Consider the following 16,376-nt stretch of genomic DNA (forward strand, 5'->3'; position numbering starts at 1 on the left):
TACTAAAACTCCTTCCCTCCCAGAAGAGCCTCTCGTCTACCACAATGAAGACGATTACAACCACCTCCTCCACGTCCGCTGAAACAATGTCATCCTGTTCTTCATCTCTGCCCCGAACAGGCTGCGACTGGCTGATGCGCCTCTGCTGGGGGTTCCGGATGATGTAGGACGGCTGAGACTGACTGGAGCTGCGGAGAAACAGGAGCTTCCGAGGGCGCTGCTGCCACGCCTCTGCCACATAGCACACTTTTTAGGTTTCTCAGTGTCACTCAGTGTGACCCACTTGCTAGGATGCTATTTTAAATCTGACCTAAAACTTCTTGGAAACCAACAATAATTAATCTATAGTGTATCAGAAAATACAAAGCCCAAAGAAATTAATTTTACCACAGACACTTAACTTAGAAATCTCAGAACTGTTTTTACTTTTCAGTAAGTCCTTAGTGAAAAAATTTGTTAATGCACATCCTTTTATGAGTCCTTCCCATTGAAATGCTCTACGGGAAGTATTTCTCCCTCTCCGCTGCTTTCAATGCCAACGGTCCTCAGCTTGCAAAGCTTCCACCTTCGGCATCCCTCCATCAACAAAGCATGGCAGTGAGTGTGCTTATTACAAGTGATCTACTCTTTTAAGAGACCTGACATGACGTACTTTGTATCAGCTTATTAACCACTGACTTGTGTGTAGAGGAAAAACGTCAGTTCGAAAGTATTAATTTGAAAACAGAATCCTAACAGAAAAGGTGGATGGCCAAATAGTTCCACTTCCCTAAAAATCTGCCTTGCGAACAGCCAAGAAAGGACAGGTGCGTCCCTTATAAAAGGAAGGGGAGAATGAGAGAATGCAGCTTAAAATGCAGGTCAGAGATCAAAAGACGGCTGTTAAAACAACCCTGTGACCTACTATTATCCTTTATTTAGAGATTAAGAAACACAGTCTGAGAGAGGTTAAAGTTAAAGGCCCTTTAAACGTGTTTACACGGTAGTGTTCTTTCCTCACCTCAGCGGCTCTTAGAAATGAGAAACCAGTTACACATGAAGAGTCAACTGAGACACTCTGCCTTCCAACACACAAGCAGCCTCAATATGGTGTTTAGTACTAGAGATTTCAGTAACTCGTTCTTCACAGAGATAGTAAATTACAAAGCATCTGAGAATGCTAAAAGAAAATCTTGAAAAGATGAAAAGGGTATTTCCAACCTAAGATTTCAACATTTCCAATATTAAAAAAGTCAACATTGGTGAAGCCACAAGTACTTAGTATTTCTTTAAAAAAAAAAAAAAAATCCTGGAACATCCATAAGATCTATCATCCCCTCAGAGGAGTCATGCACTAAGTATGTATGATACTAATTCCCAAAATACATTACAACTCCCCAATCAGAAATGGGAGCTTCCGTTTTCTTCATACCATGATTCAACTTTTTTCCCACTAGACTTCATGGTACAACCACAGTCCTGAAACCCAGTCTAACAGGAGGCGTTAAAATACTTCTAAGTTTTGGGAACTTCTAGTTCCAGCAATTTGCCAAACTGCAGAGAAATCCCTCTTGGAGTAGATTACCTAAATATGCTAGATAAAATAGTAAAAAAAAAACAAAGCACAACTATCCTGGTGATAAAGGGAAACAATCCTATCATTAAGCTTAAGAGCAGTGGTGCCACCATTTACACCAAAGGCATCTGTTCATGTCTCTTAGGCTAGAAGGGTTTCAAGGAGCCACAGATTTCACAGAAGACAGTCTACGATGTAAGCAAAATAGGAAGTTATATCATAGAAATTCCCTCTTCTGTCCCCCTCACATACATAAAGCCAAACATAAATCAGACTGATTTCAAGAGACCTGCCTATAACCAGCCATGGCTGGATGGGGACAGGAAAAACGTCTTTTCAAAGAACTTCTAATTACAAACCTGCACTCATGACAGTTTCAGACTACAATTTGTGCTGTGAGGTAGGGTGGGCTTCAGTGATGATTCATCCAGTGCCTCAACACTATCAATAAGCACCAAAAGGGTGCCTAAGTGGCTCAGTCAGTTAAGTGTCTACCTTCAGCTCAGGTCATGATCCCAGGGTCCTAGGACGGAGCCCTGAGGTGGGCTCCCTGCTCAGTGGAGAGCCTGCTTCTCCCTCTCCCACTCCCCCTGCTCATGCTCTCTCTCTCAAATAAATAAAATCTTTAAAAAAGGCACCAAAAAGGAGTATCTCCTCCCTACTCTGCCATCTAATATTCAGGAGTATAGGAAGAAGGAAAAAAAATCTGTCCAGAATTATCTTTAAGTATCTAAACTTTAATAGTTACTAAACTTTGGACAAGTTACCTAACCTCTCTGAGCCTCAGATTTCTCATTTTTTAAAATTAGGATGATTGTGGTTATGAGAGTTATTGGGTAGATTAAGACAGGTAATACATTTACAATGCTTAAAGTTCCTAGTTCGTAATAAAATTTCAGCTAACGGTTTTTGTACAAGGCATGGAGATAGAGGAAAAGGTTTATTAATAAGGACATTAAGAGTTTTAAAGAGGTGAAGGGCAGCAACAGAAAAAGCAAAAATACTAAACTTAAAACTTTATGCTCAGTGGAGTGATATATGCCATCTACCCCATCCAAACACAAGGGAAATCACAGAGACTAGTCAAGTGTATACTTTTTATTTAAGACATGCTTGGAACACTGATCAAAATACACCCTTACAAGAAGGAGTGATTGTACTGTATTATAATGAAAGATTTCTACATTATATCAACAGTTGTAGAAAACATTACACTATTATCTCTCTCTATTATCAAATGAGATCTCCTTCTGGCAAGACTTTCGACTCAACAATCAATCAAGGCGAATGGAGTGAAGAGGAGAGCTGAAGAGTGCACAATAAAAAAAAGAGCCTAAGAAGCAGTTGGCAAGGGGACACAAAGTCTTGATACTTAGTAAGAACAGGCTCATCGGCACTGTTTAAAGATGAGATCACTCCAAAGTCTGTTCAGCAGATAAAAAAAACATTTATGTTCTGGAACAAAACCAAGGAGAGGGTACAAAGAATTCACAAAGTAATACCACTTAAGTAACTAGAGGGCTCCTCACAGGGTTATCAGGATCAGGAGCATCATATGGAGCCCAAGTAGATTTTGCTAACAGAATCACTGGATAATGAAGTATATTTAGCGAGTCTGAAAATACATAGTTTGATGTGTAACCATTTTCAGCAAATCCTGGAAGTAAATCACTGACAAGGCTACTGCAGGAAGGCTTTGGCAGACAAACCTGGATTTAGATTCCAGGGTATCCTAGGAGACCTAACAATAAAGGGAAAGCTGGGACACACACTAGCACATGGGATAAGGGGAGAACACAGTGAGAGAGCAGACACTCAACGCGGTAACCCACATGAAACCCAGAGATGGAAGTCTTGGGAACTGTGTCAAATACTAATGCAGGACTTCCTTACTAACACAGTGATGTTTTCCAGGAAAAGAAGAGGGTCTTTAAATCCCAAAGATCTTTATCAAACATCATTATACTTACACACAGTGACAAAATCAGACTTGAGAAAACCAAAGATACAAATACTTGCTAAAGATCACTATAGCCCTGCAACTCAAGTGTGGCCCCTAAACCAACACCACTGGAACAACCTGAGAGTTTGTAAGGAATCAGAACCTCAAGGCCCACCCACACCTTCAGAATCAGCCTCTGCATTTTAATAAGACCACCAAGTGATTTGCATGCATATTTAATTTTGAGAAGCACTGTGCTAAACGACACCAGAACATTTTAGTTTCTAAACATTCTGACTCAACAAGCTTACAGTCTAGTTACAAATGGAAAAGATGAATGAGATTTAAGAATAATCTTATACCTAGAACCAGTTAGTTACTGAGTTGTTTTAGGCCTATCTTAGATATATGGTTGTTGTAGAGAATATTTTTAAATTCCAGCATTCTGGTTATTTATACTGTACAAGAACAAGCTGCCCCCTAGCCCGAGCCTCTGGACACAGAGAAAGTTATAGGTCTTTTCATTCCTTAAGTTGGCCTTATAGCAGGCTTTATTTAAAGTAAGAAAAGACAGGAAGTAATGATGCCTACAGAAGTCTGAACTTTCTTACCAGATTACTTTATTGGCATAATAAAAGCAGCGTTTTTGGGGCACCTGGGTGGCTCAGTTGGTTAAGCAACTGCCTTCGGCTCAGGTCATGATCCTGGAGTCCCAGGATCGAGTCCCACATCGGGCTCCCTGCTCAGCAGGGAGTCTGCTTCTCCCTCTGACCCTCTTCCCTCTCATGCTCTCTCTCTCTCATTCTCTCTCCCTCAAATAAATAAATAAAATCTTTAAAAAAAAAATTAAAAAAATAAAAGCGTTTTTCCAAACCAAAAATAAAACCCACAACTATGTATCTCTTATCTTAGATGTGTAGACACAATGTATAATTTTTAAAGTGCTCTCACAGGTTCCAAACACAATAAAATCTCTACCACTTATTGCATAAATGATCATGGACACCACCTGAGTGCTTATGCAAAGGTTTAGTAAGCCAAACATGGTATTTCCAGAGAAAGAATTAATCAGAATCTGTTACCAGGTAGAAATTTACCTGCTAGACTGATCAGATGAAGGTCGTGGTGGCAGTGGTTCCACGGAAAACAATTCTTCACTGCCCTGCATGGCATCTATGCTAGTACTAGCCAAAGTAAAAGGTGCAGTAGGGCGAGCGATCCCCATTCTGACAGGAACAATCAGCGACTCTGCTACATTGCATAATTCTTCTACAGCATAAGGTAGTAGTGCTTGGAATACACGCTTGCATTTTCCAATTGGCTGTGGGATAAAGTTGCTAGAGCAAAAGGAAAACCCAGGAATCTTTTATGTATTTTTTCATATATACAATGTTATCATTATCACAAAAAAATGTGTGTAAAAGGATACAAAAGCCCAAATCAAGAAGGAGATCTTACTTTTTCTTTTTGGATGAAGCCATTTCCACACTAAGAATGACAAAAACTCTTGCCACTGAACGCAAAAACCTCATTGTTACAGCAATAGCTTCTTCTCTACGTCCAGGTGTGTATTTGTTTTGGAGTTCTTTCACTAGTGTACCTAGCAGAGTATCTAAAAGCTTTAAAAAAATGGTAATCACTCTATTAATGTTGAGACAGCTCTTAAGATGTTTACATAAATATTTATCAAGTAAAAAGTTCTAACACTTGTTCAATATTAACATTTCATAAGAATCTCAAAATAAATTTAACCAAAATATTTCTAATGTCAGTGACTAATTTATGCCACATGCTTACCATGTCTTTGACCTACACTGGGTCTCAAATGTCTGATTTCCCTTTTTAGTCTTATAGTTCTATGTATATCAATATTTAGAAGAAAAATAAAATCAAAGAAAGAATATATTTAACTCACTATAGGGTACATACTGAAAAAGCAAAGTAGATTCAAATATTCATATTAATAAATTCAAAATCCCATCCCTCTCGTTACTTTCTCGTCTCATTTCTATGCATGGTCTATCATATACATATTAATTACAGAGAACATCCAATTCCACGTTATTTGGGGTTTTTTTTTTTAGTGTTACTTAAAATAACCTTTATTTCTAAATGGCTACATTACATTTCAACAAGTGGCTGGGTTGTAACTTGATTCAATAATCCACTACTAGTGGATCCATCAAGTATTTCATCTTTTAATTTATTATTCTGTGACATGATTTTTTCTTTCTCATATCAAAATTTATTTATGGTAAGTTCTGAGGGCACTGATATTTTTATGGCTCGTGATATTACTGACAAGTTGTTTTCTAAAAGAATACCAAATGCAATGCCACCCCATCAGTGTCTGAAGTTGTTCTTTTTACCATAACCTCACCAGCACTAGGTTTTATGGTTTATATTCCTTTCTCATTTCACAGCAAAAAGGAGTACTTAAAAAAAATTTGCACTGCATTACTATTAATTTTGAACACTGTTCCATACATTTGTATACTACTGTCTTTTTACCACATTTCTGAATTTTTGTTTAGAATGAAAGAAGTTTCTGTTGTTAACGGAGTCATTTAAATCACCCCCAAAATTCCATGCCCCTTAGTGTACTGTTTAATTAAAGCTCATCAGTACTTAGGAGTTTGGGTCAATAAAATTATGGGAAACTAAGTCAGAAAACATTCTTTTCATGTACTTGTATATAAACATCGAAAGAACTTACCAAAATATCTGCTGTACACTTGACTATAAGGCAATGAGTGAAACAGTCCAGCCGAATGGTGCCACTTTGCTGATTGAGGTAAACTTGCTCTTCTGGCAAAAGATGGCCTATCCTACTACTGGCACTGAGACTTGAGGGGGAAGGAAAGACAATGCACTGTAGTCACCTATATTAACACGGGAAATACATAAATTTAAAACATTTTTAATGAATACATACGGGTCTTTATTCTCCTGTGACCCAAACATAATCATAGATTTCAAAGCATTCCAATCCTGTAGGACACGCTCCAATGCAAGCTGGGCAAACCTTGGGGGCTCTAAATCATGATCAGGCATATCTGAATCTAAAAAGAAAGAGAACCAGTGAGTAAGAAATAAATATAATGCTTTTCGTATGCGTCTTAATTGTCAGACTCACCCACCTTCAGGATTGGCTGTTTTTCGGTTACGATCCTCCCTGATCCGAGGAGGTCTGTACTGGCAGTGCTCTACCGTCTGCCTTGCAACTGTCTGCACTAAAAACAGTAAGAGGTGCTCTCCCCTGCAAAATGGAACATTGTCGTGAGCAGGGAGATGTGGAGGGCTACTTAGATGGGCTGTGCTATTTCAATTTATGTCCTAAAAAAATCCCACTTGCCTGCTGTTCGGCAGAGTGACCAGATTAGTAGCAGTGAGCAGGCGATAAAGGAGATCAAGACGAGCAGATTTCTGTCCAGCAATTAGAGTTTTACATTTACATTTTTCCCAACAATCACAATAGGCTGTTGGTGACGTCCGTTTGAGTCTAGAAAGAATTCATACACAAGTATAAAAACTGAAATTTAAAAAAAAAACAAACACAAAGATCTCTATTGAAATTACAGAAGTATAACTTAGTGACACCAGACAGAACCCTTGTTAGTTTTTAAGTGCAAAGTGTAATTCTTAAAGCATACTTAATTAGAAGGATTACCTAGTGGCATGAAGTGGATAAAGCAACTCTCATGAGAAGAGGGATCTTGTAATGACTTGGGTATAGTCACCCCCTTTGGAATGTCTTCCTTAATTCCCCATAGCCCCCATTCAGTGTAGGTGGTCCTTCTATGGGCATCTAATAAACCCTAAAACCCTTAGGGGCAGGTGTTTCTTGCTTGTGTCCTCTCAAAGGACCCTGTTAGGACAAAGACTCTCTTGTCCACCACTACCCGAGCATCTAGTGTGTGAAAGCACCTAGTAAGCAATCAATGAATAAACAGATTATCACTTTTTAGCACAATAAACAGTTTAAAATAAGGAAAACAAACATATTAGCCCAAGTTCTTTTAATAAAAATCATAAATAAGTACCAATGCAATATCTATAAACATTTTCTACTTGTCCTATATAATTTATTTCAAAGCAAAAAAGATGGTTTTTTTACAAACCAATTCTCTGTTAACCATAACATCTACACATCTGTAGCACAGTTATAGCTGGTGTCCCTGCTGAGACTCAGGCGCTGCAGATGTTCATGCTGGAGAATTTCACTGCTTCCTAAGTCTGTGAAAATTAACAAACTAGCCATGGTAACTCTACTGCTGGATGAAAGGTTATTACATTCACTTTAAGGAGTAAATAAACATACACCATGATTCACTTAATACCTGCAGTGATCTCCTGCTAGCAAACCCTACTACAGGGGCCTGAGACTTTGGCTGGAGGATACAGACAAAAGCAAATGAAAAACATTTCAAAGTACATTCTAAATCAACAACCCTATTTTAATACATAAAGTAGCTTAAAGAGAACAACTTGACAAAACCTCATGCTTCCTTAATTAAGAAACAGAACATTATATTGTTAAAGATTATTTTAATACAGCAGTATGAGTCTAAGCAATTTGTAATATTAAAGAAAACTAGAATTGTACTCACTTGCAATCATGACCTTTATGACAAACCCTTGCACATTCTGTACAACAACAGAGTGACTCCAGCAAGCCACAAGTTCGACACTCAAAAATATCCTAAAATTTGAAGGATTTATTTTTTTAAAGAAGAATATATGTACATCTCATCATCATAATCATTTCTGGTATTTTCTGAAACAAGTCAATCACAACGAAAACAGAGCAAAACTAATGTGCTCTGTAAACAAAGAGTAATAAACGGGTACAGTGAATACGCATTTTATAATATTATAAGTGGACATCAAATATTACCGGTAGGGCAAAAATAACTCATCATCCCCCCAAAAAGGTATTATAGTTATAAAGTCTATATCAAGAGCCATGGATCAGGTTATACTAAAGATTTCTAATTTTTGAGGTATCTCCTAATTTAACGATCACTTCCTTTGCCTCACTTATTTAGGAATTAAATAAAAATTAATTTTCTTTAGAGAATTTTATAACTTAGAATAAAAGGAAATACTAGAGTTAGAACTCCAGGGCTAAGAACTATAATGCAGTGATGGTGAAAGGAGAAAAGGAAAAGAACACCTGAAGACAGCATAAACACAGGGCAGTAAAAAACAGCTTACCTGGTTAATGTGCTCTGCTCCAGTCCACGTAAAACTGCAGGTGTCATTACAACATAACACATATAAGGGTGAGTCGTCAGGGTTGGTACCTGATGGGCAAACCATTCCCATAAATACATCTTCCTCTTTTTCACTTGAGGATACTTCAGCTAAAAAGATTAAGAGAACAGTAGTTCAGGTATCACGAAAGGCCTTAATCACAGCCATCTACTACTTTACTCAAATGCAAAAGCTCTGACATTTACACAGTATAAATAAAAAACTACTATATATTAATTTTAAAAATTGATATACAAGTCAATGTGCAAGAAATTCAGTCAATTCCCGTACAAAGAAAAAGCAAAGTGTAATTATATAACCACATGACAATAATACACCACATATCAGCTGAATACATAGCTCTGTTATTAAAGTATTAGCTCTATTTAGCAAATTATAATCACAAAAACTTTATAGCCAATATTTTAAACTAGGTTAGTCTTTCACTGACTGATTGATTGATTGATTTTAACCATGTTTAGTTTTTTAAAGGCTGGACAGCAGGAAATGATATTCCTTACTGCATTCTATTAAGCAGGAATTACAAGTCAGAAGGAAGAACAGTAAGGCACGTGGCCTATTATTTCTATAAAATTTTATCACTACCACCAATTAACCACTGACAGGTTCTATCAGTAATCCATCTTTATTTTCAAAATATTAGTCACTACATTATCCACTATGCAATTTTTTTTTTTAATTTAAAAAATTATACCAGCTTTTTTGGTGGAAAGCTAGAAGACACAATACTTGGAAAAAATGCAAACATGAATTTTACACACACACATGCACAAAAGAATAAATTGATAGTTTCTACTCAATTATATCATTTCAAGACACAGAAATAAGGTTTGAATAATATTATATATGTAGAAGAGAATCTATTCAAATTAAAAAATAAGCAACTCTTTTAGGACCTGAAATAAATTACCTTTTGCAATTTTCTGGGCTGTTTCTAAGATGGTAATTGCAGCAGGATAAGCTCGGCCACTTACAGCTGACATAAATGGGGTCATCCCTCTTGCATCCCTAAAATGAGAAAAATTATGCATAAAAATATTAATCAGGGGCGCCTAGGTGGCTCAATTGGTTAAGCATCTGCCTTCGGCTAAGGTCATGATCCCAGGGTCCTGGGATTGAGCCCCACATCGGGCTCCCTGCTCAGCGGGGAGCCTGCTTCTCCCTCTCCCTCTGCTGCTCCCCCTGCTTGTGTTCTCTCTCTCAATCACTCTCTCTCAAATAAATAAAATCTTGAAAAAAAAATTATTTTCCTCCTTGATAAAAGAAATGGATGTTCATGATGAAACAAAAAAGTAGTTCTGCTGTATTAAATAATAATGTCCTACCAGTCAAAGAAAATCACTGGTGGTATTTTCTAGTTTCCTACTATCTCATTTAAGAAAGAAGGCCACCTAAGAATCCTTGTCTCTCTCAACCATGCTCTCCTTTCTTGGCCTTAGTGACACTAAAGAATAGGTCATCAAGGGCTCTAGAGTCAAACTAATATTTTCTAGATGTGGGGATAGTAATAGCCTCTATCTCATACAACTATGATGAGGATTAAATCACTTATTACTTAAAAGCTTTTAACACAATGCTTAGCAAATAAAATGTATTCAATAAATGTTACTTGTTATTATTATGTATTTTCTCTTAAAAATGTACTTTCAATATTCTTCCCTGAATTTCTATTCCCTCCTGGATCCCACATTTCCCAAAATTTAGTCCTCAACCACCTGTGCTTCCCTCTCTGATCCACCAAAGCAAGTACCCCTTCTATGACGCTAACACAGTTACCAACACCTGCACTTGCTTACTTGGTAAGTCTACGTAGGATTTCCCGGTGATACCTCACAGTCAACATGTCTAACAACTAAAATCCCCTTTCTCCCCAAACCTGCTCTCTACCTGACTTACATCAGCCAACAGCATCACTGTTTCTAGGAACTAAGATAAAAAATTTGGATTCTTCATGAAGTCTTCCCTTCTAAATCAATTTTTTGCTCTTGCACCTAATCCTTCTTTTCCATTTTCCAGCTCGGTTTATTGTAACACACATACTCAAGGCGACAGGTGGACGTGAAAACCAAAGCCTCAACTCGTCTCTACTCTTGCCTATTTAATCGTTTTTTATGCAACCATCACATTATTATTCTTATAAACCCACTTTGATAGTATTAGTCTAACCAAAGCCATTATTGTGAGGGTTCAAGACCAAAGAATAGAGAACAAAGTGGTGGCTTTAACCTAGTTTTTCACATTCACTGGCTACTGCTCTCCTCTTATACCTTCCGCTTTTAATCAGGTGCATCACGGTTTCCTCAAGTATTTATACCTCTCCATTTCTATGTTGTTGCTCACTCTTCTCCCTACCTATTCCCCAAGCTTCATACGGTATACCTCTCTGCTCAGATAAAAATGAGCTGGTTGAGAATGAAATCCTCTGCATCTTTACTAACCAGGATAATTTTACCAAAATTTACTTTCTTTAGCTTACATTATGAAAGCAAAATCCAACCACCCAAACCTGGGACTGGAGGGAGGTGGGGGGGGGATCCTTAAAGTGGAAATAATCAATTAATTTTCCTATATTAGAAATATAAAAAGGAAACAAAGGACCAATGTGAGAATTCCTACACTTACCACCTAAAACGAAAAAGAACTTTGCCTTTCCTCTAATTTGTTTCAAAGCTGTCATCAATAATACAAGCTTATTAATAGAATGGCATATTGACTGTTTTCCCAGATAGTTTATGTATTTTCTCAGATAAAGGGCTGGGGGAGAGCAACTGCTGTTGAGGGCACTAAAAAGGACTGGCGAACTAGAAAGGCACTGTAGAAATGCAAAATGGGTTAAAAAGAGCAAGGGGGGGGGCCTGGGTGGCTCAGTGGGTTAAGCATCTGACTTCGGCTCAGGTCATGATCTCGGAGTTCTGGGATCAAGCCCCGTGTAGGGCTCCGTGCTCAGTGCGGGGGACCCTGCCTGCCCCTTTACCTCTCCCTCTGCGCCCCCCCCCAATTCGTGCACACTCACTCTAATTAAAAAAAACTTTTAAGACAGTGTATTTATTTGTCAGAGAGAGAGAGAGAGAATACACGAAGGGTGGTAGGCAGAGGGAGAGGGAGAAGCAGACTCCCCGCTGAGCAGGGAGCCCGATGCGGGGCTTGATCCCAGGACCCTGGGATCATGACCTGAGCTGAAGGCAGACACTTAACCGACTAAGCCACCTAGCTGTCCCTCTAATAAAAGAAAACAAAACAAAACAAAACAAAGAGAAGAAAAGAGAAAGAAAGAAAAAGAAAGAAAAGGAAAGAATAAAAGGAAGGAAGGAAGGAAAGAAAGAAAAGATACAATAAATTTTTAGATAACACCAAATGACAGGAAATGATACAAAATAATATCCTTAAAAACACCATAAATAGAAACTAAAACTGGTGAGAAAATAAAAAGAGAAAAAACTGTATTTGTATATATATCATTTTTATCTATGCCTCAAACCACTAATAAATTAGTAAGCTGCTTCTGGAGTAATAATTTATTTCCAATTCAGTGACTTATTTTACTAGTGGGGCAGCCTTCATTAAAGTAATCAAAAGTTCATACATTGGGTCATTATGGCCTAAGGCCAATAAGCCTTAAAACAAAAATTCCCTTGCCCTCAATAATAAAAAACTCAAAACACCTTCCTGTTCTTAAATAGGAAGAGGTAGCATAAGAGTGGTGGCTGTGAGTCTCAGTTCTGGAATCAAGAGACAGACTACAGCGGGAATTCCAGCAGTGCCACACACTAGCTTCGTGACCCTGGGCAGGTTAATTAACCTCTGAGACCATTACTTCAAATAGAAAATGGAACTAATATTACCTACTCCACGCTGCTATTGCTAGAAGTAGAAGAGTTAATACAAGTAGAGTTTGACACAGGTAAGAGCTAACTTTTATAAAAATGCTTATTATTATGAGTTTGTAAAGGAACATAAACAATCAGGCTGAAAGCAGAGCTATAATCTGTCAATGGCTAATGAGCATGTGCCACACAACACTTACCAAAAACTCTGCATAATCTCATTATTATTTTGCAAGCCAAAAAAGATGTCCAAAGAAACCATCAGAATCATCCACAGAGTTTTAGAATACAGATTCCAGGCCCCCCCCCCGAGACCTACTCAGTCATACTTCTAGTGCAAAGCTTGGGGATGAATCTGTGTCATTTTTAAAGTTCTCCAGGTGACAGTGATAGAATTTATGAATTCACATTTGAGAATAACTATACTGTGATCTTTTAAACATATATATATATCTCTCCTAATCAAGCTCCATAAAATTGGTTTGTATTCATTTAGTGTACATTGAATTATACTAAGAAAGGCCTTTCATTGAAGAGAGCTTGGTTAATTACAGAGGGAATACAATGCTAGATCCTGATCAATTATTTTAAATTCACATTAGGTAACTGTTGTCCATACATTGCAAGATCAACTTAAAATAGTAAAAGGAGCTAAGCTAAATCTTTGTATCAAAAGTATATTAAACTTCTTACTTGGCAGAGAGGAGTTCTCGTAAATAGGGCTGCAATACAACACTGTCGCATAACAATTTTAATATAAAATGAGCATTGGCCTTTCGATCCTTGGATTCTACTACAGATGGCTCTGTGGAAGGACCTGTAATTAAGCAGATCCATTTGGTGACAAGAGTAAACAAGACAGAGTAAAAGAATATTCTGGAGTAACATACCAAGTATCTATTAAATAAGCACCGAAAAAATATTCTACTATCAGTAATAAATTAATAACTTCATTATAGAGAATTTAAACACATTAACACATTTTACAACTCCCAATTGAGGAAATATATGTTCATACATATCACAATCTCACTGACATAATGGAAGATCTAATTCAGAGAATTAGATGTTTTTCAAGGCAAGGAAGTCTCCTTGAGAGAAGTGTGGATCTGTAGAAACCCAAATGCCTAGGCAGATAAAATAGTACAGATTCTCACCTGGAATGGTGGAGGTGCTTGGTCCTTGACCAGTGCCAGTCGCGGCTGTGGTAAGAGATCCCACAGCAGGGGCCAGGATAAAATCAATGTCACCATCTTTCAGTAAACAGAACAGCAGGATGTACATCATTACAGGCAACATATCCCTAACATGTTCTCTTAACTGGCCTTAAGGCTTTTCTCTGCAAGCCAAACATCAAACTGGACAGAGATTTAAGTGGAAATTTGTTTCCCAAACTATAAGAGAAGGAATCCACTAGACCAATTACTGATTTCTTGTGGTGTATTAATAATTAGCTTCTTGCCAGTATGGAAATATCTATGTCAATGAAAGAGCTTCTAGACTTTTAATTTTTAAGTTATATACCCCCCTAAACCAAATCTCTACAACTAAATTAGTTAGTTTGCTCCTTATGCTACTTTTAAATACTTCAGATTTCTAAATAACCCATTAAAATGTTCAATTTCCTTTCTTTTAGGACCTTGTTTTTTTTGTTAAACACTAAATAAAATAACAGATCTTACCAGGGTCCATCGCAGGAGGGTCAGGAACCCAACTAGGGGGGGCTATGGGGGGTGAAACTGGATCCTGGTGGTCACTGGATGAAGCCCCAGCTTCATGTCTACCCAAACCAGCCGCTCTCAACGAACGTCTCATCATTTCCCGTAATCTCAAACTAGAAGAACATGGACAAAATTAGAGCTCACTACCATGGCTAAATGTGATGAAAAGGTGTACAGAACTTCTCATCAGAGATCAAAGTTTGTTCTATAAGCAAATACTCCAGGCAAGGGAAGTGAAGTACAAATGCCAATTCTGGAATCACAGAGTAAAGTCAGTGAGGGATAGAAATGAAACTGGGGGCACCCAGTTCAGCACTAAAACCACTATATTAAGCTCCCACACAAACTTAAGCACAGGGAACAAAACTTGCAGTAAAGATTAGAAAATAATCTTTCATACAGTTAAGGTAAATGAACAGCTGAACATTAAGACAAAATAAATCTGTCCCCTGTTTATAATCAGTAAGAATTAAGTTTAATAATAGACATCAGCAAACATACTGATTAGCACAAAACCAATATTGTTAACTCACTAAATAAAATCCCTTTGCTGTGATCTCAAAAGCAATTGAAGTAATGTCCACACAATGAGTAATTTTAAAACAAAGACCAATTTAGATTTATTTTTTTAATATCAAAAAAAAAATTTTTTTTTAACAGTACAACTTGCATCCCAAGGAAATTAAAGAAACTGGAGCTTGTAAAATGTGTTGTTAGATTAATGTCTGGGCGTGATTTTTTTTTCTCCTGCTACACAAGAAAAAAAAAAATACTGCACAGGTGTGCACATCACTAAAAAGAAAAGGAAATAATCATAAACACAGGCCTTGTTAGGGGAACTGGTGACCCCCTGTATAAAATCTATACCTCTGAACAAAAGCTTACAAAACCTACAAAATTAACGTTACAAACTAACAGCAATTAAGAGAGAGCACATAAGGCAAATCCCTTCCACCAGCCACAATTTTAGAGTCTCTATATGAATAAAGACTAAAAATTCAATTATAAGGGCCAGGTACCACATAAGGGACTTCATTCTCCCATGCAGATTTAGTCCCAAAGACATGACATTTCTCTGATGTGAAAGACCTACCACCTTACCAGGTGAGCATTATATATCTACAAATAAGTAATTTAGAAAGATTTTTATTAATGTTTGAATCTTCTAATTATAATTGTTGTATAATCCGAGGGTAAATGTGGTTTTCCTTATCGATACGCTTTCCACTTATAAGGAATTCTTTTAAAAGCTTTTACAAAAATTTCTTTTAGAGGCTACTTTCAGGAACACATCTATTTTATAAAGCTTATGTATGATGATGTACCTCTAGGAACAGAAACATTCTTTGGAAGATTCTGCAAAGTAAATTTTAATGTCTCAAATAATATATTAGTTATTACAGTATTCACTATCAAAAATTACCTACAGTTAATTTTTTTTAATGGTATCGATGTCTTCCCTCTCCAAATTTAGAAATCTGAGTTTAAGAGTTTTTAGAGTATGGAGGGGAGCAGGGCACAGGGATTCTTTCAGTCGAGGTCACTTCTCTGTCCGAAGACCTCACCCAGAGAGAAAGGCAGGCTCCTTACCAGGTAACAGCACACACCAGGGTGACTGTTCACACTGTGATGTTCCTAAATAATCTTAATTAAGCTCAACACAGACACTTGGTATCCTAGTGTATCTCACTCAAAACAGAGAGACAGAGAGAGAGAGAGAGAGAGAGAGAGAGAGAGAGAGAGAGAGAGAGAGAGTCAGCAGTTTAGTGGGAGGCACTGCAAATAACCTGAAAATAAATGCATGTTCGGGGCCTATTAAGAAGAATGCTTACATCAGGGTCACAAACTCAATGCCTACTGGGCCCAGAAGGCAGTATCAACTGAGGAAAGGGCAGTCGGGTCTAAGAAGTAGGGAGTAATGGCAAACTAGAGGCATACATGCTTATCTAAAGGCATTCAAATTTTAAAGAAAAAAAATTTTAACAGTGCACAGGCCAAAGAAAACGTATGTGGGCTATTTTCCAACCTCTAGCTTAGAGGAGACTAAGAATAAAATG

The 16,376-nt window shown here is 37.4% G+C and overlaps 1 protein-coding gene and 1 long non-coding RNA gene across 2 annotated transcripts in view; one reads left to right on the forward strand and one right to left on the reverse strand.

Annotated features, from left to right (window-relative positions):
• The window catches only part of LOC112823293 (uncharacterized), a 122,855-nt gene that overhangs the window by 74,859 nt on the left and 31,620 nt on the right, over nucleotides 1-16,376 (forward strand). The window lies entirely within an intron of this gene.
• The window catches only part of UBR5 (ubiquitin protein ligase E3 component n-recognin 5), a 132,954-nt gene that overhangs the window by 30,267 nt on the left and 86,311 nt on the right, over nucleotides 1-16,376 (reverse strand). The window contains 13 exon segments of the mRNA XM_025870932.2: nucleotides 65-188; nucleotides 4,595-4,834; nucleotides 4,956-5,116; nucleotides 6,214-6,343; nucleotides 6,433-6,559; nucleotides 6,638-6,756; nucleotides 6,853-6,999; nucleotides 8,108-8,199; nucleotides 8,715-8,863; nucleotides 9,685-9,782; nucleotides 13,292-13,415; nucleotides 13,756-13,851; nucleotides 14,281-14,432. Of these exon segments, the coding sequence (XP_025726717.1) occupies nucleotides 65-188; nucleotides 4,595-4,834; nucleotides 4,956-5,116; nucleotides 6,214-6,343; nucleotides 6,433-6,559; nucleotides 6,638-6,756; nucleotides 6,853-6,999; nucleotides 8,108-8,199; nucleotides 8,715-8,863; nucleotides 9,685-9,782; nucleotides 13,292-13,415; nucleotides 13,756-13,851; nucleotides 14,281-14,432 (1,759 nt within the window).

This window comes from Callorhinus ursinus, unplaced genomic scaffold (genome assembly GCF_003265705.2).
Source record: "Callorhinus ursinus isolate GAN/ISIS: 27379988/994484 unplaced genomic scaffold, GSC_fseal_2.0 scaffold5, whole genome shotgun sequence".
In the NCBI taxonomy this organism is placed as follows: Eukaryota; Metazoa; Chordata; class Mammalia; order Carnivora; family Otariidae; genus Callorhinus; species Callorhinus ursinus.